This window comes from Panthera onca, chromosome B1 (genome assembly GCF_046562875.1).
Source record: "Panthera onca isolate mPanOnc1 chromosome B1, mPanOnc1 haplotype 2, whole genome shotgun sequence".
Taxonomy (NCBI): domain Eukaryota; kingdom Metazoa; phylum Chordata; class Mammalia; order Carnivora; family Felidae; genus Panthera; species Panthera onca.
Window position 1 is genome coordinate 78,656,263 of NC_138342.1, and position 18,855 is coordinate 78,675,117.

Here is an 18,855-nt window from a genome sequence, read left to right on the forward strand (position 1 = left end):
CTTTCTCTCTAACACTTAACCACTATATTAATAAGCCAGATGAGAAAGTCCTAGAGCGGATTTATGTTGTTTTAAATTAACTGTAAATTCAGTGCAATGCTTATTGCACAAGCGTGTTATTTTGTATGGTCATTAACTTTCCTTTTAACCCCTTGTGACATTTTTTAATAGCACATTTGATGTTGGTATGAAATTATTAGTAGTTTTGCAAGTATTTAAATTATAGTGGAACCCTTTTATTGCGTGCATGTAGCTGTACTAGAAGAATCAAATGTTTAGTAAGATATACCTTTATACCTTTTGCAGAAATGAAAAAGAATAATAAAACAATTCATTTTGATTGGCTACTACTTATAGTACTTAATACGAAGTTTTTACTGGGGCAAACAACAATTTTACCATATCTGGGAAATTCTGAAACACAAAATTAATTTTTTTACTAAACTTAACCATGATGCCAAAAATTATTAGGCATAATATAAAAAATAAAAATATCCCAAGTGTTCACTAAAGGTGTAATCTTAATGAAATAACTGTATAAAATCATTTCTGATGGAGCATAAAATTAATGATGGGGTATACAGCTATGACTATAATTAGTAAAAACCTGATATGATTTGGGCCATCCACTGATTATGTGTTTAAAGCCTATCCACTGCTATGGAGGTTTTCAATATACTTAATTATATAACTTTTTAGGAGGATGTTTAAATAGAGGGAGAGAGATCATTGTCCATTTTTCTCTAAGGAAAAAAAACCTCCCCAAATAATTTTATATTTGTGGAATTGTGAGTGTTAATTGAACAGAAATCTTTCATCATCAGAGCTAACTCTGTCTGTACAGAGACAGGCTACTGACCACACTGAGAATAAAAAGTCCCTTAGAGAACTTAATGGAATGTTCTAGATATTCTCTCCAGAAAAGTACCTATTGCATTTTTAAAAAGCTAAGTGACCAATGATATGTTTTGATTGATATCAAGTGTAGATGGGATGGGGAAAACGGAAATAAGATGGAGAAAAATACTAGTTATGAGACAATATTCCCTTCATTAGTGCCCTGCTCAGTCAGCCCTTATCTTTATATTCCAGTAAGTTATTTTGCACTCACTATTTAATATAAAAGAATAACATTAAAATTCTTGCAAACCTTGCTTGATGAGAGAATGTTAATGTTTTTTTCATTTACCGTTGCAAAAACAAGGACAGTTTTATAACATTTTCATACATAGCTTTTACATGCAGTCTGTCTTTAAGTAGAGATAGTACTCTGAAATAAGTGAATCCTAGATAGTTTTCCCTTCAAGTAAAACATTTTGTTGTTTAAATAAACTTCTTGTTTAAAGAACAAAAAAGATGTGCATGCAGTAATGGGCTGACTGACACTATCCATGGACCCACTTGTAGAGCAGGTAGCCATTATCATTACTTTTTATTAACAGCAATAGGCACAAACTAAACATATTTCGGTATTTGGGAAGGGAAATGATTTTCAACAAGATAAGTGAGTTGGCATTCTACAACAGCAGGAACATTTGGTTCTCTAAGGAGACCTTAGTGAACTCAAGTGAGAAGAAAAAGCAGTTGGGACAGTCACATATCTTATCTCTTATTTTTCCTTTTCTAAGAGAATAATCTCTAAAATTATAATAAAGTATAGTATACCACCAAACTTGTTTCTTTCTATTATAGTATATTCAGCATTTTGAATTTTGATACAAAAAAGTCTTAAGGTAAAAAATTTTGCTTAGGAAAAAATTTCTTGCAAACACAATTCAGGAAGGAAGGAGGCTCATGGCTTCTCTCTTTGTCTAGGTCCTTTTTTAGAGTTTTGACAGAAGAATGCTTATAATGATGATGATCCTTCCAGAAATATTCCTTTCCTACTACTTCAGAGTCTACTAGTATATTAATTTTTTGGTAACACTTTAGCCAAAAACCGTTTAGTTTAAACATTGGTAATTAAACCTGTGATGTATGGTTGGGTTTTTTAAAAAAATTAAATATATAATTAGAATAAAATTTACCTCAGGAGTATTTTTTGAACAGTTTTTCCATTGAAAATAAACAAAATTTCCAACTGTTGTCAATCTGCAGCCGAAATTTATTTGTTGTAATAGTTAAACAAATGTGGGAAAGGAATGTAAACTCAAAATAAATCAGGTTCCAGACACTGAAAGTTCACTTTTCTTCCTTTTTCTTTTTTCTCAACAGGTCAGTTTTGTAAAGAAACCTTTGCTCTGTTAGTGTATTTTTCTGTGTTGAGTTTTTGTAATATGAAACAAAAACTTTGGTATTCTTGAGATGGAAGTCATTTCCATTTAATATTTCAGTGCTTATTTATTTGACAGACTAGGAAAAATAACTATATTTGATCCTTAGCTTCTGTGGAATTAGCTAAAGGTATTTATGGATTTATTCTGGTTTGCTTATTAGAATCCTTTAGAAGGCATTTTAATTTTGTTTAGAATATAAGTATATCTTCAACAACTTAAATTTAGAAAAAATATATATGAGTCATAATTTCAGAAATAAGATACTGATCTAAGTAGTCATGCCACTGTATTAATAAATCAGTCATTAATTCAAAATATTTTTCTGTTAGTGATTATTATAACATTTTGTTCCCAAATATATTTTCTTTAAGTAGTAGCTAATACTAAAAATTAGGAAAAAAGAAGTTAGCTTTTTTACGGGCCTAAGCGTTATTTATTCAGATATATGATTGTCTCAATAAAACCTAATATTCTTTCATTACTACATTAAATTTTTTAAGTAGAGATCTATTTCCCCTGGGAATGTTGAGATCTGCTGACAGTCCTGAATTTAAACATAAATGGAACAGCTTTCTTTCTTATAATTTAGAACTTTTTAAAAAGTTTATTTATTTTTGAGAGAGAGTGAGAGTGAGCAGGGGAGGGACAGAGAGAGGGAGAGAGAGAGAATCTCAAGCAGCCTCTGAGCTGTCAGCACAGAGCCTGGAACTCATGAACCATCAGATCATGACCTAAGCCAAAATCATGAGTTGGATGCCTAACTGACTGAGCCACCCAGGTGCCCCTAGAATTTTATAAGGTCTGTCTTTATAATTTCCTGCTCACACTTTGTATCTAAAGAGTTGTTTAAAATTTAAACATCTTAGGGGCACGTGGGTGGCTCAGTCGGTTGAGCGTCCGACTTCGGCTCAGGTCATGATATCAACGGTTTGTGAGTTTGAGCACCACATTGGACTCTGTGCTGACAGCTCGCAGCCTGGAGCTCGCCTCAGATTCTGTATTTTCCTCTCTCTGCTCCTCCCCCACTCAATTCTGTCTCTCTCTCAAAAATAAACATTAAAAATTTTTTTTAAAAATAAAGAAGGTGATGGCTCTGTTACACTTGAATTTGAGAGAACAATAATAGGGAATGATATTTCAAGAAAGTTAAACTAGCTCTAGTATGATTTTTCAAAACTGTTTAGTGTCAGAGGCACCCCAGGACCACCCCCAGGTTTGATGATTCACTAGAGGACTTACAGAATTGGGTATATAGTTGTACTTATGACTAAGATTTATTATGGTACAAGAATACAAAGCAAAATCAGCAAGGGGAAAGGGTACATGGGATCAAGTCCAGAAGAAAAGACACTCAAGTTTCCAAAAGTCCTTTCTCGGTGAGGTCACACAGGATGTGTTCCTTCCTATAGCAGTGAGCTGTGACAAAACGTTCAAAATGTTGTTTACTGGAAAAGCTCATTAGAAACTGAGTACGTAAGACAAACTTTTTTTTTTTTTAACTTTTTTTTTTGATGTTTATTTTTGAGAGAGGAAGACAGGGAGAGACAGAGTGTGGGCAAGCAGAGCAGGGGCAGAGAGAGAGAGACACAGAATCTGAAGCAGGCTCCAGGCTCTGAGCCATCAGCACAGACCCCAACTTGGGTCTGGAACCCATGAACCATGAGATCATGACCTGAAGTCAGATCTGAGCTGAAGTCAGATGCTCAACTGACTGAGCCACCCAGGCACCCAAGACAAACTTTTATTGGGGCTCCTTATTTTGTCACCCTGTGCCTAGTTTATACTGTAAGTCCAGACTCTCAGAAGGAAAGCAGGTGTTCAGCATAAACCATGTTGTTTATACAGTTTAGGCACAGTGAGCTACTCTTATCTTTTAGAAAAAGTTTTATATGACTGTAGGGAACTGTTTACTGGCCAAGTTCTCAAATGCCAGTTAGAGGCCAACCTTACAAGTGGCCTTCCTAAGACTAGGCAGTTTCAGGTCTGCTTTGTTAGTTTTCATCCCAGATTCAAGAGCATTGGAAAAATTAGGTATTATTTTTTTTTTCTAAGTTTACTCATTTATTTTGAGAGAAAACGAGAGAGAGAGATTGAGGAAGAGACAGAGAGAGAGAGAAAGGGGCAGAGAGAAAGAGGAAGAGAGGATCCCAAGCAGGCCACAGGGCTCGATCTCATGAACCTTGTGATCTTGACCTGAGCTGAAATGAAGAGTTGGATGCTCAATTGACTGAAGTCACCCACACCACCCCAGGTGCCCAGGAACCCCTAGAATGGTAGTATAGTGGTCATGGTTGAATTTGAAATTTCTTTTCATTGAAATAATCTCAACCAAAGCAGTATAATTAAGGGCACTTATTTCACTGGTCATTAATTAGTATCCTATCTTTATTGATCTATTCCTCCAGCTGTTTGTTTCAATTATGGAAGGACTTGAGTTTCTGTGCATGGAATTATTTAAGCAACCAGTACCTTGATTTTTGCTCAGAAGTTAGTATAATGTATTCTTATTGTTGTTACAATAATTATTATTGTGATACTTCACTTGAGAGGAACTGCTATAGTATTATATCATTCCAAAGTACATATTTTATAATTTGAGCTACTTAAAATGAGTTTTTTTGAAAAGACAATATATAATTATAAATAACAAATGACAGGGTAATAAAAAGCCATATGGTCTTCTAACTCAAACTGAAACCAGCACAGATGAGGCCTCCTGTTAAACAAGTAAATAACTTTGAGTGAGGACAGTGGCGGTTTTGTCTTGTTTATCTGTGTTATGAACACACAACATTGTATGTTCTATTAAGCAGGGGATGTTATCTCTTGTTTACCACTCTGTGGCCAGTGCTGAGCACAATGTCTGGCATGTAATAGGTGCTTAAATGTTTATTCAATGAATGAATAAGTGAGTGAGTATGTGAGTGAAAAGAGTGACTGTTAAGATGTCAGGAAAACTTAGTTCATAAAACTCCAGAAGAATGTGAGAAGGAGGGGGAAGAGATATCTATGCCATTTCATAGAGATTATAAGGGATTCTTTACTAATTAATTGTTTTAATCTAGATGACTCTTCTGAAATGTTGAAATAAGAATAGGAAGAGAGAAATAGCTTCTTTTTCGAAGGGATTGGGTGTAACAATGTTTTAATAGCCTAATTTCTCCTGGTAGACCTTTTAAAGAGAATTTGCAAAGTAGTGAACAAATGTAATCTGACTCCTTTCCTCCTTTCCTGTTTTGTTTTGTTTGTTTCAAAGAAAGATGGTCCCTCAGTCATGGTTTTCTTTTTTAAAATATCCATTAATAATTTTTATTTTCCTTAGAGATTTAATAGATTGAGAAAAGAAAGGCTCATTGCTAAGTCAGACTACTATCACTTCACCAAAGTGTTTCCTTGTTTCCTTTCTAGCAACACCCAGGAGACTCCTCAGCAATTGGTCCCATCAGTAGCTTCAGCTCGGAGCATGCCTGAGAGACAGGAGAGCCCAGCGGCCACTAGACCAGGGGTGGCTGGTCTCACAACTGCTGCTGCCTTCAAACCTCCAGGATCCACCAACGTTATTAAATCTCCAAGCTGGCAACAGCCAAACCAAGCAGGTGGGCCAAAGAAATCTCTTGCTTTTTGTTTTTCTTAAGTGTAATTATGAAAATATCTTCTAGGACGTATGATAGAATTCATGGGTCAAGAAACCCATTCTTGACCATCTCAGCTTTAAAAAGGACTGCATAGAATAGCTATAGCTGTTTTCCTCTGAGGTGTCTCATAAACGTTCTGTGTGTGTGTTTGATAGAATTGCCATTTGCTACTCATAATTATAGCAATTTCTTTGTTTCCCAGATTACTCAAGAAACATGTGTGAATTGTAAACTTGGGGTCTTACTAACGAACTGTATTGATGGAAGTTTAGCCTTGGAAATACAGTATTTTAGTTTTGATGATATATACAAAATAACAACAGCAGAAGCATTTATTGTCATCAACCACTGAAGAAGGAATCTTTGCCTTCTTGTCCTCTGAAGATTTATGAGGCAGAATTGCAAGAAGGTTACAGTACCAAAAAGAGCACATATTTTATTTTATTTTAATTCTATTTAATTTTAATTTATTTAAGTATAGTTGACATATAATGTTAAGTATTTTCAGCTGTACCACATAGTGTTTTGACAGTTCTATACATTATGCTGTACTCACCACAATAAATGTAGTTACCGTTTGTCACCATATAACATATTATTGACCATAGATACCCTATGCTGTACTTTTTATCCCTGTGACTTATTTTATAACTGGAAATTTGTACTTGTTAGTCCCTTTCACCTATTTCACCCAGCCCCTCAGTGCCCTTACCCTCTGGCAACCACCATTTAGTTCTCTGTATTTATGATTCTGTTTGTTTATTTATCTGTTTATTCATTTTTTTTTAATTCCACACATAAGTGAAATCCTATGGTATTTGTCTTTCTCTGACTTACTTTACTTAGCATAAAACCCTCCAGGTCCATCCATGTTGTTACCAAAAGGCAGGATCTCATTCTTTTTTATGGCTGAGTTCCATTATATATATATACACACCACATCTTTTTTATCCGTTCATCTGTTGATGGACACCTGGGCTACTTTCACACGTTGGTTATTATAAATAATGCTACAGTAAACAAAGGGATTGCATATATTTTTTTGAAATAATATTTCTGTTTTCTTTGGGTAAATACCCAGTAGTGGAATTACTAGATCATATGATATTTCTATTTTTAGGCTTTTGAGGAATGTCCATACTCTTTTCCACCGTGGTTGAACCAAATTGCATTCCCACCAGTAGTGCACAAGAGTTCCCTATTCTCCATATCCTTGCCAACACTTGTTATGTCTTGTCTTTTTGATTTTAGCCATTCTGACAGGTGGAAGGTGAGATGTCATTGTGGTTTTGATTTGCATTTGCCTGATGATTAGTGATGTTGAGCATCTTTTCATGTGTCTCTTGGCATCCGTATGTCTTCTTGGAAAAATTTTTATTGAAGTCCTCTGCCCATTTTTTATCGGATTATTTGTTTTTTGGTGTTGACTTGTTTAAATTCTTTATATATCTTAGATATTAACACCTTATTAGATCATTTGCAAATATCCTCTCCCATTCAGTAGGTTGCCTTTTCGTTTTGTTAATGATTTCCTTCCTTGATTTTGGTGTAGTCCCAATAGTTTATTTTGGCTTTTGTTTTCCTTGCTAGAGAAGATGTAACTAGAAAAATGTTGTGAAGCCTGATGTCAAAGAGATTACTGCCTGTGTTTTTTAAGGAGTTTTAGGGTTTCGGGTCTCACAGATCTTTTTCTTTTTTTTTAATTTTTTTTTTAACATTTTTTTTTGAGAGAGAGAGCATGAGCAGGGGGAAGGGCAGAGAGAGAGAGGGAAACAGAATCCAAAGCAGACTCGCTCTAAGCTGTCAGCACAGAGTCTGACATGGAGCTCAAATCCACGAACCGTGAAATCATGACCTGAGCTGAAGTCAGATGCTTAACCTACTGCAACACCCAGGCGCCCCACAGGTCTCACAGATCTTTAATCTGTTTTGAGTTCTTTTTCTGTATGGTAGAAGAAAGTAGTCCCCTTTCATTCTTTTGCATTTAATTGTCCAGTTTTCCCAGGAATATTTATTGAAGAGATTAAACTATCTTTCCCCCTATTGTGTGTTCTTGCTTCCTTTGTTGTAGATTAATTGATCATGTAAGTATGGGTTTAATTCTGGGATCTGTATCTATTATTCCATTGATCTGTGTATCTGTGTTTTTGCCAGCCAGTACCATACTGTTTTGACTACTATAGCTTTGTGGTATACTTTAAAATCTGGGGCTATGGGGCACCTGGATGGCTCAATCAGTTAAGCCATTGACTCTTGATTTCAGCTCAGGTCATGATCTCATGGTTCATGGGATCGAGCCCCACATTGGGCTCTGCGCTGACAGTTCAGAGCCTGCTTGGGATTCTCTCTTTCCCTCTCTCTTTGCCCCTCCCCTGCTCTGAAAAATAAATAAACACACTTAAAAAAAAATTTGGGACTGTGATACCTACAGCTTTGCTCCTTTTTCTCAACATTGCTTTGTCTATTCAGGGTCTTCTCTTTTTCCATACAAATTTTAGAATTGTTTGGTCTAGTTTTGTGAAAAATACTATTTGGATTTTGGTAGGGATTGCATTGAATCTGTAGATTGTTTGGGTAGTATGGATATTTTTAACAATAGTAACTCTCCCAGTTCATGAATATAGAATACCTTCCCATTTGTTTGTATAATCTTCAGTTTCTTTCATCAGCGTTTATAGTTTTCAGAGTACAGTTCTTTTACCTTCTTGGTTAAGTTTATTTCTAGGTATTTTATTATTTTTGGTGCAGTTGCAAATGGGATTATTTTCTTTATTTCTCTTTCTGGTAGTTCATTAGTGTATAGAAATGCAACAGATTTTTGTGCATTAATTTTGTATCCTGCAACTTTACTAAATTTTTTTATTAGTTCTAAGAGTTCTTTGGCAGAGTTTTTAGGCTTTTCTGTACATACTATCATGTCATCTGCAAATAGTGACAGTTTTACTTCCTCTCCCAATTTGGATGCCTTTTATCTCTTTTTCTTGTCTGATTGCTGTGACTAGGACTATGATATGTACTATGTAGAATCCAAATGGGGAGAGTGGACATTCTTGTCTTGTTCTTGATCTTCGAGGAAAAGCTGTTAGTTTTTCACCATTGAATATGATTGAATATGATGTTAGCATTGGGTTTGTCATAAACAGCCTTTATTATGTGAAGGTATATTCCCTATAATTCTACTTTGTGGAGAGTTTTTATCATGAACAGATGTTGAACTTTGTAAAAATACTTTTTTCTGCATCTAATGAGATGATCATGTGGTTTTTATCCCTCATTTTGTTATAGAGAGAGAGCATTCGAATAATAAGAGGGAACAACCTGGGCTTTATCTGGAAACCTGAATTTTCGATCACTTCTACCAATAGTTTTAAGTAAAGTCACTTAACTTCTTTGACCCTCTGTTTTCTGATCTGTAAAATCAAGGCAGACTAAATAATCCCCTGTTTCTCCTAAAATGAATAAAAGTGATAGTTACAGGACTAAAGGACTCCTCTTAACAAGAAGATGGGATCATATACTTAAGTGCCTCTAGTTCCAAACCCTCAGCCTTCGTCTCTTCTCACTCTTTACACTCCCTGGATGATCTGTCATCCAGATTCCTTTTACAACCTAGCCACTGATAATTTAGGGTCCTCTCAGTCCTGAGCTCCATATCCTCAAATTTGTTGACCTACTTGCTGTTTCCATGTGGCACCTTAAATGCAGCATGTCCAGAAATATTATTACCTAACCCTGGGAATGGTACATCCACTAGTCACCAAAGCTCCAGCGTAATCTTGAGACCTCCCACCTCTTACCCCCACGTTTTCACAGTAACTAACACCTAATGATTTTACTTCTTAGTATTTCTCAAGTTTCTTCTCTCCTCTCTGTGGTGAGAGCCATTGCCTTGGTCCGAGCTTTTGTCATTGCAAACAGCTTGTAAGTAGTTTCCCTGTCTTCTCACCCCATCAGTCTGTCCTCCATACTGCAGCAGATATCTTTGTAGAACTCTGATTTGCCCATGTTCCTCTCCTGTTGCAGATGCTTTACTGTGTTTCTCCATCCCTTAACTTACCACGGAAGTCCACTTTCACTTTGGCTCCTGCTAACTTCTCAGTGTCGTCTCCCACTGCTTCCAATTTGTAATCTGTGCCATAGCCTTACTAAAGCATCTCAAGTTACTGACACATGCCATGCTACCTTGCCTTAGAATGCTCTAGTCCTTCTTTAGAGAATGTGCTTTTTACCTAGACTGCTACTGAATTCTAGCCTTTCCTCATCAGTGTTGGGAAAAGTATTGATTGAATATATAGAAGGGTCTGCTTTTAAATCTATATATGTATATATATAGATTTTTTAAATATATATATATATTTTAAGAATTGCTTTAATGATTGATCATTTATTATTATTTAAGACTCATTTTACAGTTGTAAGAGTGATTTTTTAGTTAATTTAGGAATTCTGTCTTTTGATTTGTAATTTTCCAGTGTTTAAACATATCAGACACTAACTTTGTTTATTATTAATAAATTATCTTTAGACAAATACTAATTATTTATATTAAAATTTATTTCATAGTGTCATTTTGAATGGTTTTGAATTGTTATGTGTTACTAATTTTGCAAGGATAAGCTAAAATTTTTTGTCGGAGGGGAAACAACAAATAGGCCATTGCATATGGTCTGAGCTATTTTAAAGAAATGACTGTCGTCTAACTTTCAAAAACTTAAAATATTCAGTCTGATATCATTAGCTTCTGAAATTTCTAGACTGTTAATTGATTTAGCAAGACCTCTTCTCTTGGGGGAAAATGCTGACATCTCAACCCCATAGTTTGTTTTTTTTTAAATTTTTTGATGTCTTTTTTTTTTTTTTTTTAATTTTTGAAAGAGCACAAGTGGGGGTGGAGGTGGGCAGAGAGAGAGGGAAAGAGGATTCGAAGCGGGCTCTGCACTGACAGGCTGACAGCAGCCAGCCCGATGTGGGGCTTGAACTCCAGAACCGCGAGATCATGACCTGAGCCAAAGTCAGATGCTCAACCGACTGAGCCACCGAGGCGCCTCCAGCCCATACATTTTTAATTATTTACCACTTACTTGAAGTTTATCTATGACTTGATATTTGCTGCAATTATTTTGTATGTGCATTAGAATATAGAGAGTAATTTTAAGAAAAATCTCTTTGGTGTAGTAATTGGAAGGGAACAGGAGAATGTTTCTTAAAAGTGAGGGAAAAACTATATGAGGTAGAAACTAACATTAACTTTGTGCACTGCAGAGGGCAGAAAATATACGTACTGCTTTTGGAAATTCAGAAACTGTGGTTAAAATAACCACTCTTTTAAAGTGAAAAGAAAAAATCCCAATTGAGGTGGAACTCCTGGAGAATACACTACAGCAAAATTACCACAAGAGGGCAACAGAATCCTGTCTTCTCTGAGTGTAATTTGCAGTTAATCAAAGCAGTCAAATAACACAACTATAATCATGATTCATATGGTTAGTGTTTAAAATACTGTACTTCTTACAGAAAATACAAGTGAATTTAATTTGAGCAAAACTATAGCAGTATAAAATACTACACATTATATAACGTTAGAAAGCATTAATATTATAAAAAGAAAACACGTTTTGCCATTGTGAATCATAGTTGAATTATATCGTGATGCTTAGCTCAAATTAGAAAATATTTGCAGAACTCTTGCTGTTTATCTTGCTCTAGGTGCTGCAAACTGGCATTTAATGTGTACTATGCAATGTAAAAGTTACTTATTTTACACTATTTTGTAAAAATTGTAAAACAAATGTAAAATGCCCAGCCATGCAAATTGTTGTATTCCACTCTACCTAATAGTATACCATGAAAAACAAAACAAAAACACCTCAGCATCTATTCTTACTCTTTGATAAGTTTAAGAGCATTCTAATGCAAATGAAAAGGTTATTTGATTTACAAGAGGAGAGCTGTCTCATTGGGGGTTCTCATGTTCTTCACGGTTCACCTGTGAAAACTACATTGTGAAAACTACACATTGTGTAGTTTCACATTGTGAAAACTACAATGAAGGGGAGGCAAAAGCTGGAGAGGCCAGTTGCTGGCGGGTGGACTCAGAATAAAGCATTGGTTTCTCTCACACAGAACTTCAGGCTTCTTTCTCTTGATAGTTTATAGCTGTGCTCTAATGTGGGAGATAAAGATCCCCCCCCCCCCCGACATCATTCAAATAGTGACTTTTATCAATGATGTCGTTTTAGCATAATTCCTAAAGTTGTGTGAGAAGGATGAGATAAAAATTACTAAATTGCAGTCTATAACTGGCTTGGTTGATCATGAAATCAGTTTAATGGATCATAGCCAGTATTTTCATTAAAAAATGAAATAAAATAGGGGTGCCTGGGTGGCTCAGTCAGTTGAGCATCCAAACTCTTGATTTTGGCTTGGGTGATGATCCCAGGCTCGTGGGATCGAGCCCCGCTTTCCAGCTCTGCGCTGAGTGTGGTCTGCCTGAGATTCTCTCTCCCTCTACCCTTCTCCCTGGCTTGTGTGCATGTGCACACACACTCACTCTCTCTCTCTCTCAAAAATAATTTAAAATAAATGAAATAAAATAGAATATATAAGAATATTTTAATATATTAAGTATTTTACGTAGTAAGGGTAGGTATCATGTTAGGAAAATGTGGTTTTAGTTTATACATGCATGGAAGTAAGTATACAAACATGTATTTTGGGTCACAGTGTTTCTTACTATGTTTTAGTAGTTAAAACACTTGGAAGCCATTTATTTAAATAAGTATTAGACATACTTTTGTATATCAGATGAGTAATGTAGTTTGGAAATGATAGCCCTCCCCAAACTGCATTGAAAGGGCTGATTGAATTTTTAACACCTACTAGTGTGTTCTGAATCTGTCATAGGATTCCATTACTTCCCCTGAAGTTCTGACTTTGAATCTTAGAGCCTTTCATTTGTGATGTTATATAGCTTGTGTTACCCAAGAACTTAGTAATGCTATACCAGTTGATAAAGAGTAACTAGGTGTATTTGTAACAGCATTATAGTTTGATTGGATCATCTTTTTCTCAGGCATGTATTTTAACATACACCACCACACATACACAGACTTGTCCATGACTGGCAAAGACCTGACTATTTTAGGATGCAGGGTGTTCAGGAGTTCATAGTCTGCATGAAAGTGTTAAGACACAAAAGAAGTAAGAATCCAAGCTTGAGTTTTATGTAAGCTAGCAAATACTGCTTCCTACTTGCCCTGTGCCTTTAATACTTTCATAATTCAGATGTAGTAGTCCCTTTGGAAATATTAACTTGATCTAGGAAGATACATAAAAGGTGACATTCTTCTTGTTGGTTTTCAGAATTGGGGATTTATACTTTTTTAAACTTACATTTTAATTCACTATATTTGTATGTCTAATAGATTTTGTAATGCTTGAAATCTTCACATTGAATATAATTAATAAGTGGTTAGATAGGTATTTTCAAGCCTTCATAAATTTTATGGTTTAACTTACAAATATGTTCCCGTGTTTATATAGGTGATCTAATTTGCTGTGTAATGTTTTCCCTAGACTCTCTGTAGGTTATGGATTCCATATTGGGTAAGTTTAGTTCATTTGATGCAAATATAAAATACTACTATCTTACCAAATATAGTCAGATATTCTTCACAAATCCAGTCTTAAAGTCATGAGGAGCCATTAGATTTTGGAAGCACATCAGTTTTCTAACTTTAGTTTAATTATATACAAAATGAGAATGTCTAATTCATTAAGATTAGGGCTGTTGTTCCTCGAACCCACTTTGCTGACAGGTAGTGGTTCTGAAAAATAAGAGTGCCTCCCCTGTGGGGCATGAAATTCAGAAGGCCAGGGGTGTTCCCTAAATGGAGCATTTGAGCCTTCAGTTTCTTTATCTGTTAAAATAAGGGGCTAAAAGAGTCCCCCATAACATTGTTGTTATGTACGTATACATATGTACACAAACGATATAACACATATTGAAGTTTGTGGTACATAGACGGGTACTCAAGAAAGATTAAGTTTTTACCCCTCTCTTCCTGGTAGTGACAGCATTAATAACTTATACTGTTACCATCTAGCAGAACAGTTCTGCTCCTGTGACTTCTCTGCTTGAAAATGTTTTGGGCTCTCTGCTTCCCACACATTAAATGTTTGGCTTCTTAACAGAGCTTATGGTCCCTTTATTGCCTTGTGCCAACCTTCTTCTCCAGCCTATTTTGTAGTACAGTTCTTCACATTCTCTGCAGTCGTGTCACACAGTTCAAGAGTTCATACCATTCCTTGGGCACACACCTCTGTACTTGGTAAAGCTGCTCCTTTTATTTAAATGCTTTTCCACTCTTCCACCCCTGAAAAATTTCTCTTCACTCTTTGAGACCAGATGTTATCTCCTTTGTGAACCTTTCCTGAGCCCTCTGAATAATTGGCTATTCTTTCTCTCTGTCCCTACAAAACGTTGATGATGGCTTTATTATAGCATCCATCATATTCATTGTAATTGTTTACATATGTGTCTTTTACCACTGTTTTTAGATCCCCTTAAGGACAGGGACCAAGTCTTACTACTCTTTGTTGTACAGTACCTAAACAATACCCAGCACAGTTCGTAGGCCTTTGGTAAATGTTAGTGGCTGAGTAGGTGAGTGGGTGGATAGGTCGGTTTGTCTTATTTTGAACATCTTCTTCGTATATTTTGAGGAATTCACAGGACGTTGTTCTTTCCTCCTCCCAGACTTGAAATTCCCACTAGTCATTGAGCAGAGGTGGACGTGCTGTCTGCCAAAGGCTGCCATTAAAAACTACACATATGCCCAGGGAGCAGAGGACTCCACTCTCCTTGAAGCATTAAACTGCCATTAAGACTTTAGAGTTGTGTGTATACAGTACTATAACTAGTACTGTATTATTTATTTCCAGTAACTAAAAAATTAGTAATAGATCTGAAGCCCTGTTTTCTTAAAAAATATGGGAATATATGGCCTATAAGGAACCAAGCAGTGGAATGCAGAGGAAATATTAGGCATAGTTGTTCATTTTATCAAGGTGGACAAATTAACTTGGATGCAAAGCACCAGTAAATAATAGAAATTAGCAAAAAAAGGAGCAAAGAGTTAAGTCAGATTACAAGTTCCAGATCGGACAAGGAGGTCTTAATGGAGAGGGAAGAAAGATACCAGTAAAGTTCCAATGATACAATCTTGAGATACAATATTTGTTTATATTAGTTTATAGTGGAGTCATATTTTATGCAAGAATAAGGTGTTCATGTTTATGCCTAAAGCAAAATCGTATCACATAGCAGTGTCCCTTGAATATTTTTAGGAAGAGGCCAAGTTGGAGAGGGAACAATGTATGCAGAAGCTCTCGGAGAACTTGGCTCAAGTCATTCAGTCTAGATAGTGGCCAGAAAGAAAGTTGGATGGGCTAGTGGGGGTCTGGTCAGAAAAGGGCTTTGAAAGTAAGACTGGGGATTGATGCAGAAAGGAAGCCCTTAAAAGATTTGTAAACTGGAAAGTGACCATCAGATTTGCAATCATTAAAAGATCATTAATAGTGTTAATGGGTTTAAAAGCTCATTATGACCTCAGTGTGGAGATTAAGATTGGAGTCCTGGTGACTAAAGAGGTTGTTGAGATAATCCAGGATAGAGATGCTGATAATGAATATTACCCTGTGCAGTGGGAATGGGAATGGAGAGAATTCCAAGGGCAAGAGAATGCAGTTTAACACTTTAACCTGATGGGAGGCAAGTTCTAACCATTGCTCTTCAGGGAGCTTTATTCCCTTTAGAGCATTTATCCTGTATTAAAACACTGGTAGGGGAGGTGCCTGTGTGGCTCAATCAGTTAAGCATCTGACTCTTGATTTCGACTCAGGTCATCGTCTCACAGTTTGTGTTGGGCTCCATGCTGATGGCACAGAGACTGCTTAGAATTCTGTCTGTCTGTCTGTCTGTCTCTGCCCTACCCTCCCTCCCTCCCTCCCTCCCTCCCTCTCTCTCTCAAAAATAAATAAATAAATATTTAAAAAAACAACTTTGAAACACTGGTAGGGATTGTATTTGGCTTAGAGAAACTATACTTGGCTTTGAGTAAGTCAGATTATGGCACAGAAAATTGATTGAATATGTCTCTAGTTTTGGGGGTTTTTTTTTAATGTGTCTAGTTACAAAATATAAATGTGGGTTGTATCTTGTACTTGAGAAATAAGTTAAACATAACTAGTCTATTTTTGCAGCATTTCCTTAGGCAAGTACATTGATTTCCCCATCATTTTCTAAATGTTGACTCTCTTTCAATTCTTTATAGTTGCAATCATGAGGTTGGTAGCTTTGGCATTGCACTGCTTGCCTTTCTGGAAGGACTTGTGCTATGTGTGTTGTCATGGAAATAAACATTATGAGATGGAAAAGGTTTTCTTACAAGACAAAAGAAGAAGAATCCTATAGAGCCCTACCAGTCAAAAATTAAGTACTCATGTTGTTATTTGTATGTAGTTCAGAAAGCTTTAAGTCCATAGATATGCTTAAATTTTTTTCCCACTTATTACAGGGTTTTTTTCTTCTTTTCCACTTCCAAAATATATAACTTTTAAAAAAAATGTTTATTTATTTTTGAGAAAGAGAGAACAAGAATGAGCTGAGGAGGGGCAGAGAGAGAGGAGGATAGAGGGTCTGAAGCAGGCTCTGCACTTACAGCAGCGAGCCAGATGCGGGACTCGAATTCATGAACCGTGAAATCATGACCTGAGCCAAAGTCAGACGCTCAACTGACTGAGCCCCCCAGGTGCCCCAAAATATGTAGCTTTTAAGAGCGTTTGTGATGGTACTTCAGTGTATTAACACTATTGTAAGTATTTAATAAATAACATAATTTCTTATTCAGAAAATCATTTAGCTATGCAATATTGGCTAATACTATAATCACTGTTTTCTGTAGGAAACTGTGGCCTTATTTCATAAAGCCAATGAAAATAAAAAGCTTTGTTGTGTTTTCTCTTACAGTAGTTAGTATCGTCTAGATGTGCTGAAATTTTTCCTTTTGCTGTTTTCATTAGCAGCGCTTGAAGCTTGCTGGAATGATACCATCTCAGTGCTGTCTTTTTGTATGTACACACAACTCCCTGTTTATTCTTATGTTCCCTGATGTTGGCAAGAAATTACTGGATTTCTTTTTTTACTTTTATTGTTAAATGTGTCCATGGGGGCAGACATTCTATAGAACTGAGGAAAGGAAAGGCATTTAGTTGATGGTGACATACTCCATACACTAGTAGTGTTCTATCATTTAATATTAGACATTTGGAATCTCTGATTCTCCTTATTGAACAAATGTTATCAGATTATATGTATATAAGCCTTTTACTAGTGGATTGCTTTTTTTTCGAAACAGTTTTAATATATGTGGCAAAAAGCAAGGGCTTTTAACTTACGATGAAATTTATCAAAATTGGTGATTTCTTTTTGAAGACATGAATTATGTTTTGAAGAAGCATAGTGCAAGTAAGCTGTAAATAGAAAAGTTAGGATCATTTGAAGGTCTTTTAGGGACACAGTCAATTTCTTTTGGTCAAATGCAAAAGGGAAAAAGACACAAACGTACTTTTCAAAATGAATATTTAGTTAATTTTAGCTTCTGTTACATCCTTTCATGGGGAATACTCATCATCCCCATTCGGGCAATTGGAACTCAGGAATATAATAGTCATGAAGGGAGCAAAAAAACCTTGCTTAACAGAAAAATTGTGCATATCATTGATTAGTAGCAATAATTATTTTCTATAATACTTTCAGTTAAGTATCTTTTCACTCAGAGTGTGCAATAAGATAATGTCATTAAAATTTTAAATGGGCATCATTTTACCAATGAGGTAACAGAGTCTGAAAGAAGTCAAAGGAATTGTTCAGGGTCCCATAGTGATTTGAACCTAGTTATTTTGACTAAATAGTGTATTTTCTTGTTATCACAAGATAGTATCAATGACTATATTTAAGGAAGACTAACTCTCTATGGAATAGTGCAGAAAGGAGTATTGTTTGCATTGGGAGGATAAACCAAGTGACTAGCAACTTCTAAGGACTGTTTCAAGTAGCATTTTCTTTGTTTCTAAACTTCATTTTCAAAATTTATCTAAGATTCTAGTTAAATGACCCTTTATCATACCCTCCCTCTGTTGTGTGCTACATTTTAGCAATAAAGAAAAGCTTATTTATTCATTATGGACAGAGCTTTGGAGAGATCTGATGTATTCTTTTTTGTTTTTTTTTTTTTTTTTCAAGGAAGACTCAGATATATTTATGAGATCTGATTAGATCACAGATTGAATGATGTGCATCTCAGTTATAAGTGGATATAAATTCTATCTTTTATTTGAAGTCTAAAGAAGATAGGGGTGAGAAAGGAAATTACTGTTTCTACAACCATCCCAAATTTCATTGTAGGCTTTACGTTACAGTAATAAATCGAGATAACTAGATTTGCTTAGCTAAGATGGATAGATTTATTGGTTCCATTTTAAAATTTTTATATGAATAAGTAAACTGCTACCAGTTGCATATGTTTCATCTCTTCTAATAATGTTTTACTGCCATCTGCTCCCCTGCATTTCGACATCATTAAACTAAACAGTCCACTTGCCGTAAAGGCCTGACTGGAGCTGTCCATTGTCAAAACTGTGGTGTGAAGCATGTAAAATATGCTTTGTCTTTTTATATAACATGTAGATTTTGGTTTAGAATCACGATTCTCAGGAAAAAATAAAAGTAACAACCATTAACTGCCTTTTTCTCCCCCCATAAACTGGAATTTATTTCTGTGTTGGAAGCTTTCCTGTGCTGACGCAAGAGCACAGTTGTGAAAGCTCTTCTTTCTCCCCATTTTTCCTTCATCCTGAGATTAAAATATTAAATCTTTTCTAAG

At 35.6% G+C, this 18,855-nt stretch overlaps 1 protein-coding gene across 19 annotated transcripts in view; it reads left to right on the plus strand.

Annotated features, from left to right (window-relative positions):
* The window catches only part of PDLIM5 (PDZ and LIM domain 5), a 220,600-nt gene that overhangs the window by 160,846 nt on the left and 40,899 nt on the right, over positions 1 to 18,855 (plus strand). For all 19 annotated transcript variants that reach the window (XM_078445867.2, XM_078445870.2, XM_078445869.2 and 16 more), the window contains one exon: positions 5,685 to 5,872. In XM_078445867.2, coding sequence (XP_078301993.1) covers positions 5,685 to 5,872 — 188 coding nt within the window. The remainder of the gene's footprint in view (positions 1 to 5,684; positions 5,873 to 18,855) is intronic.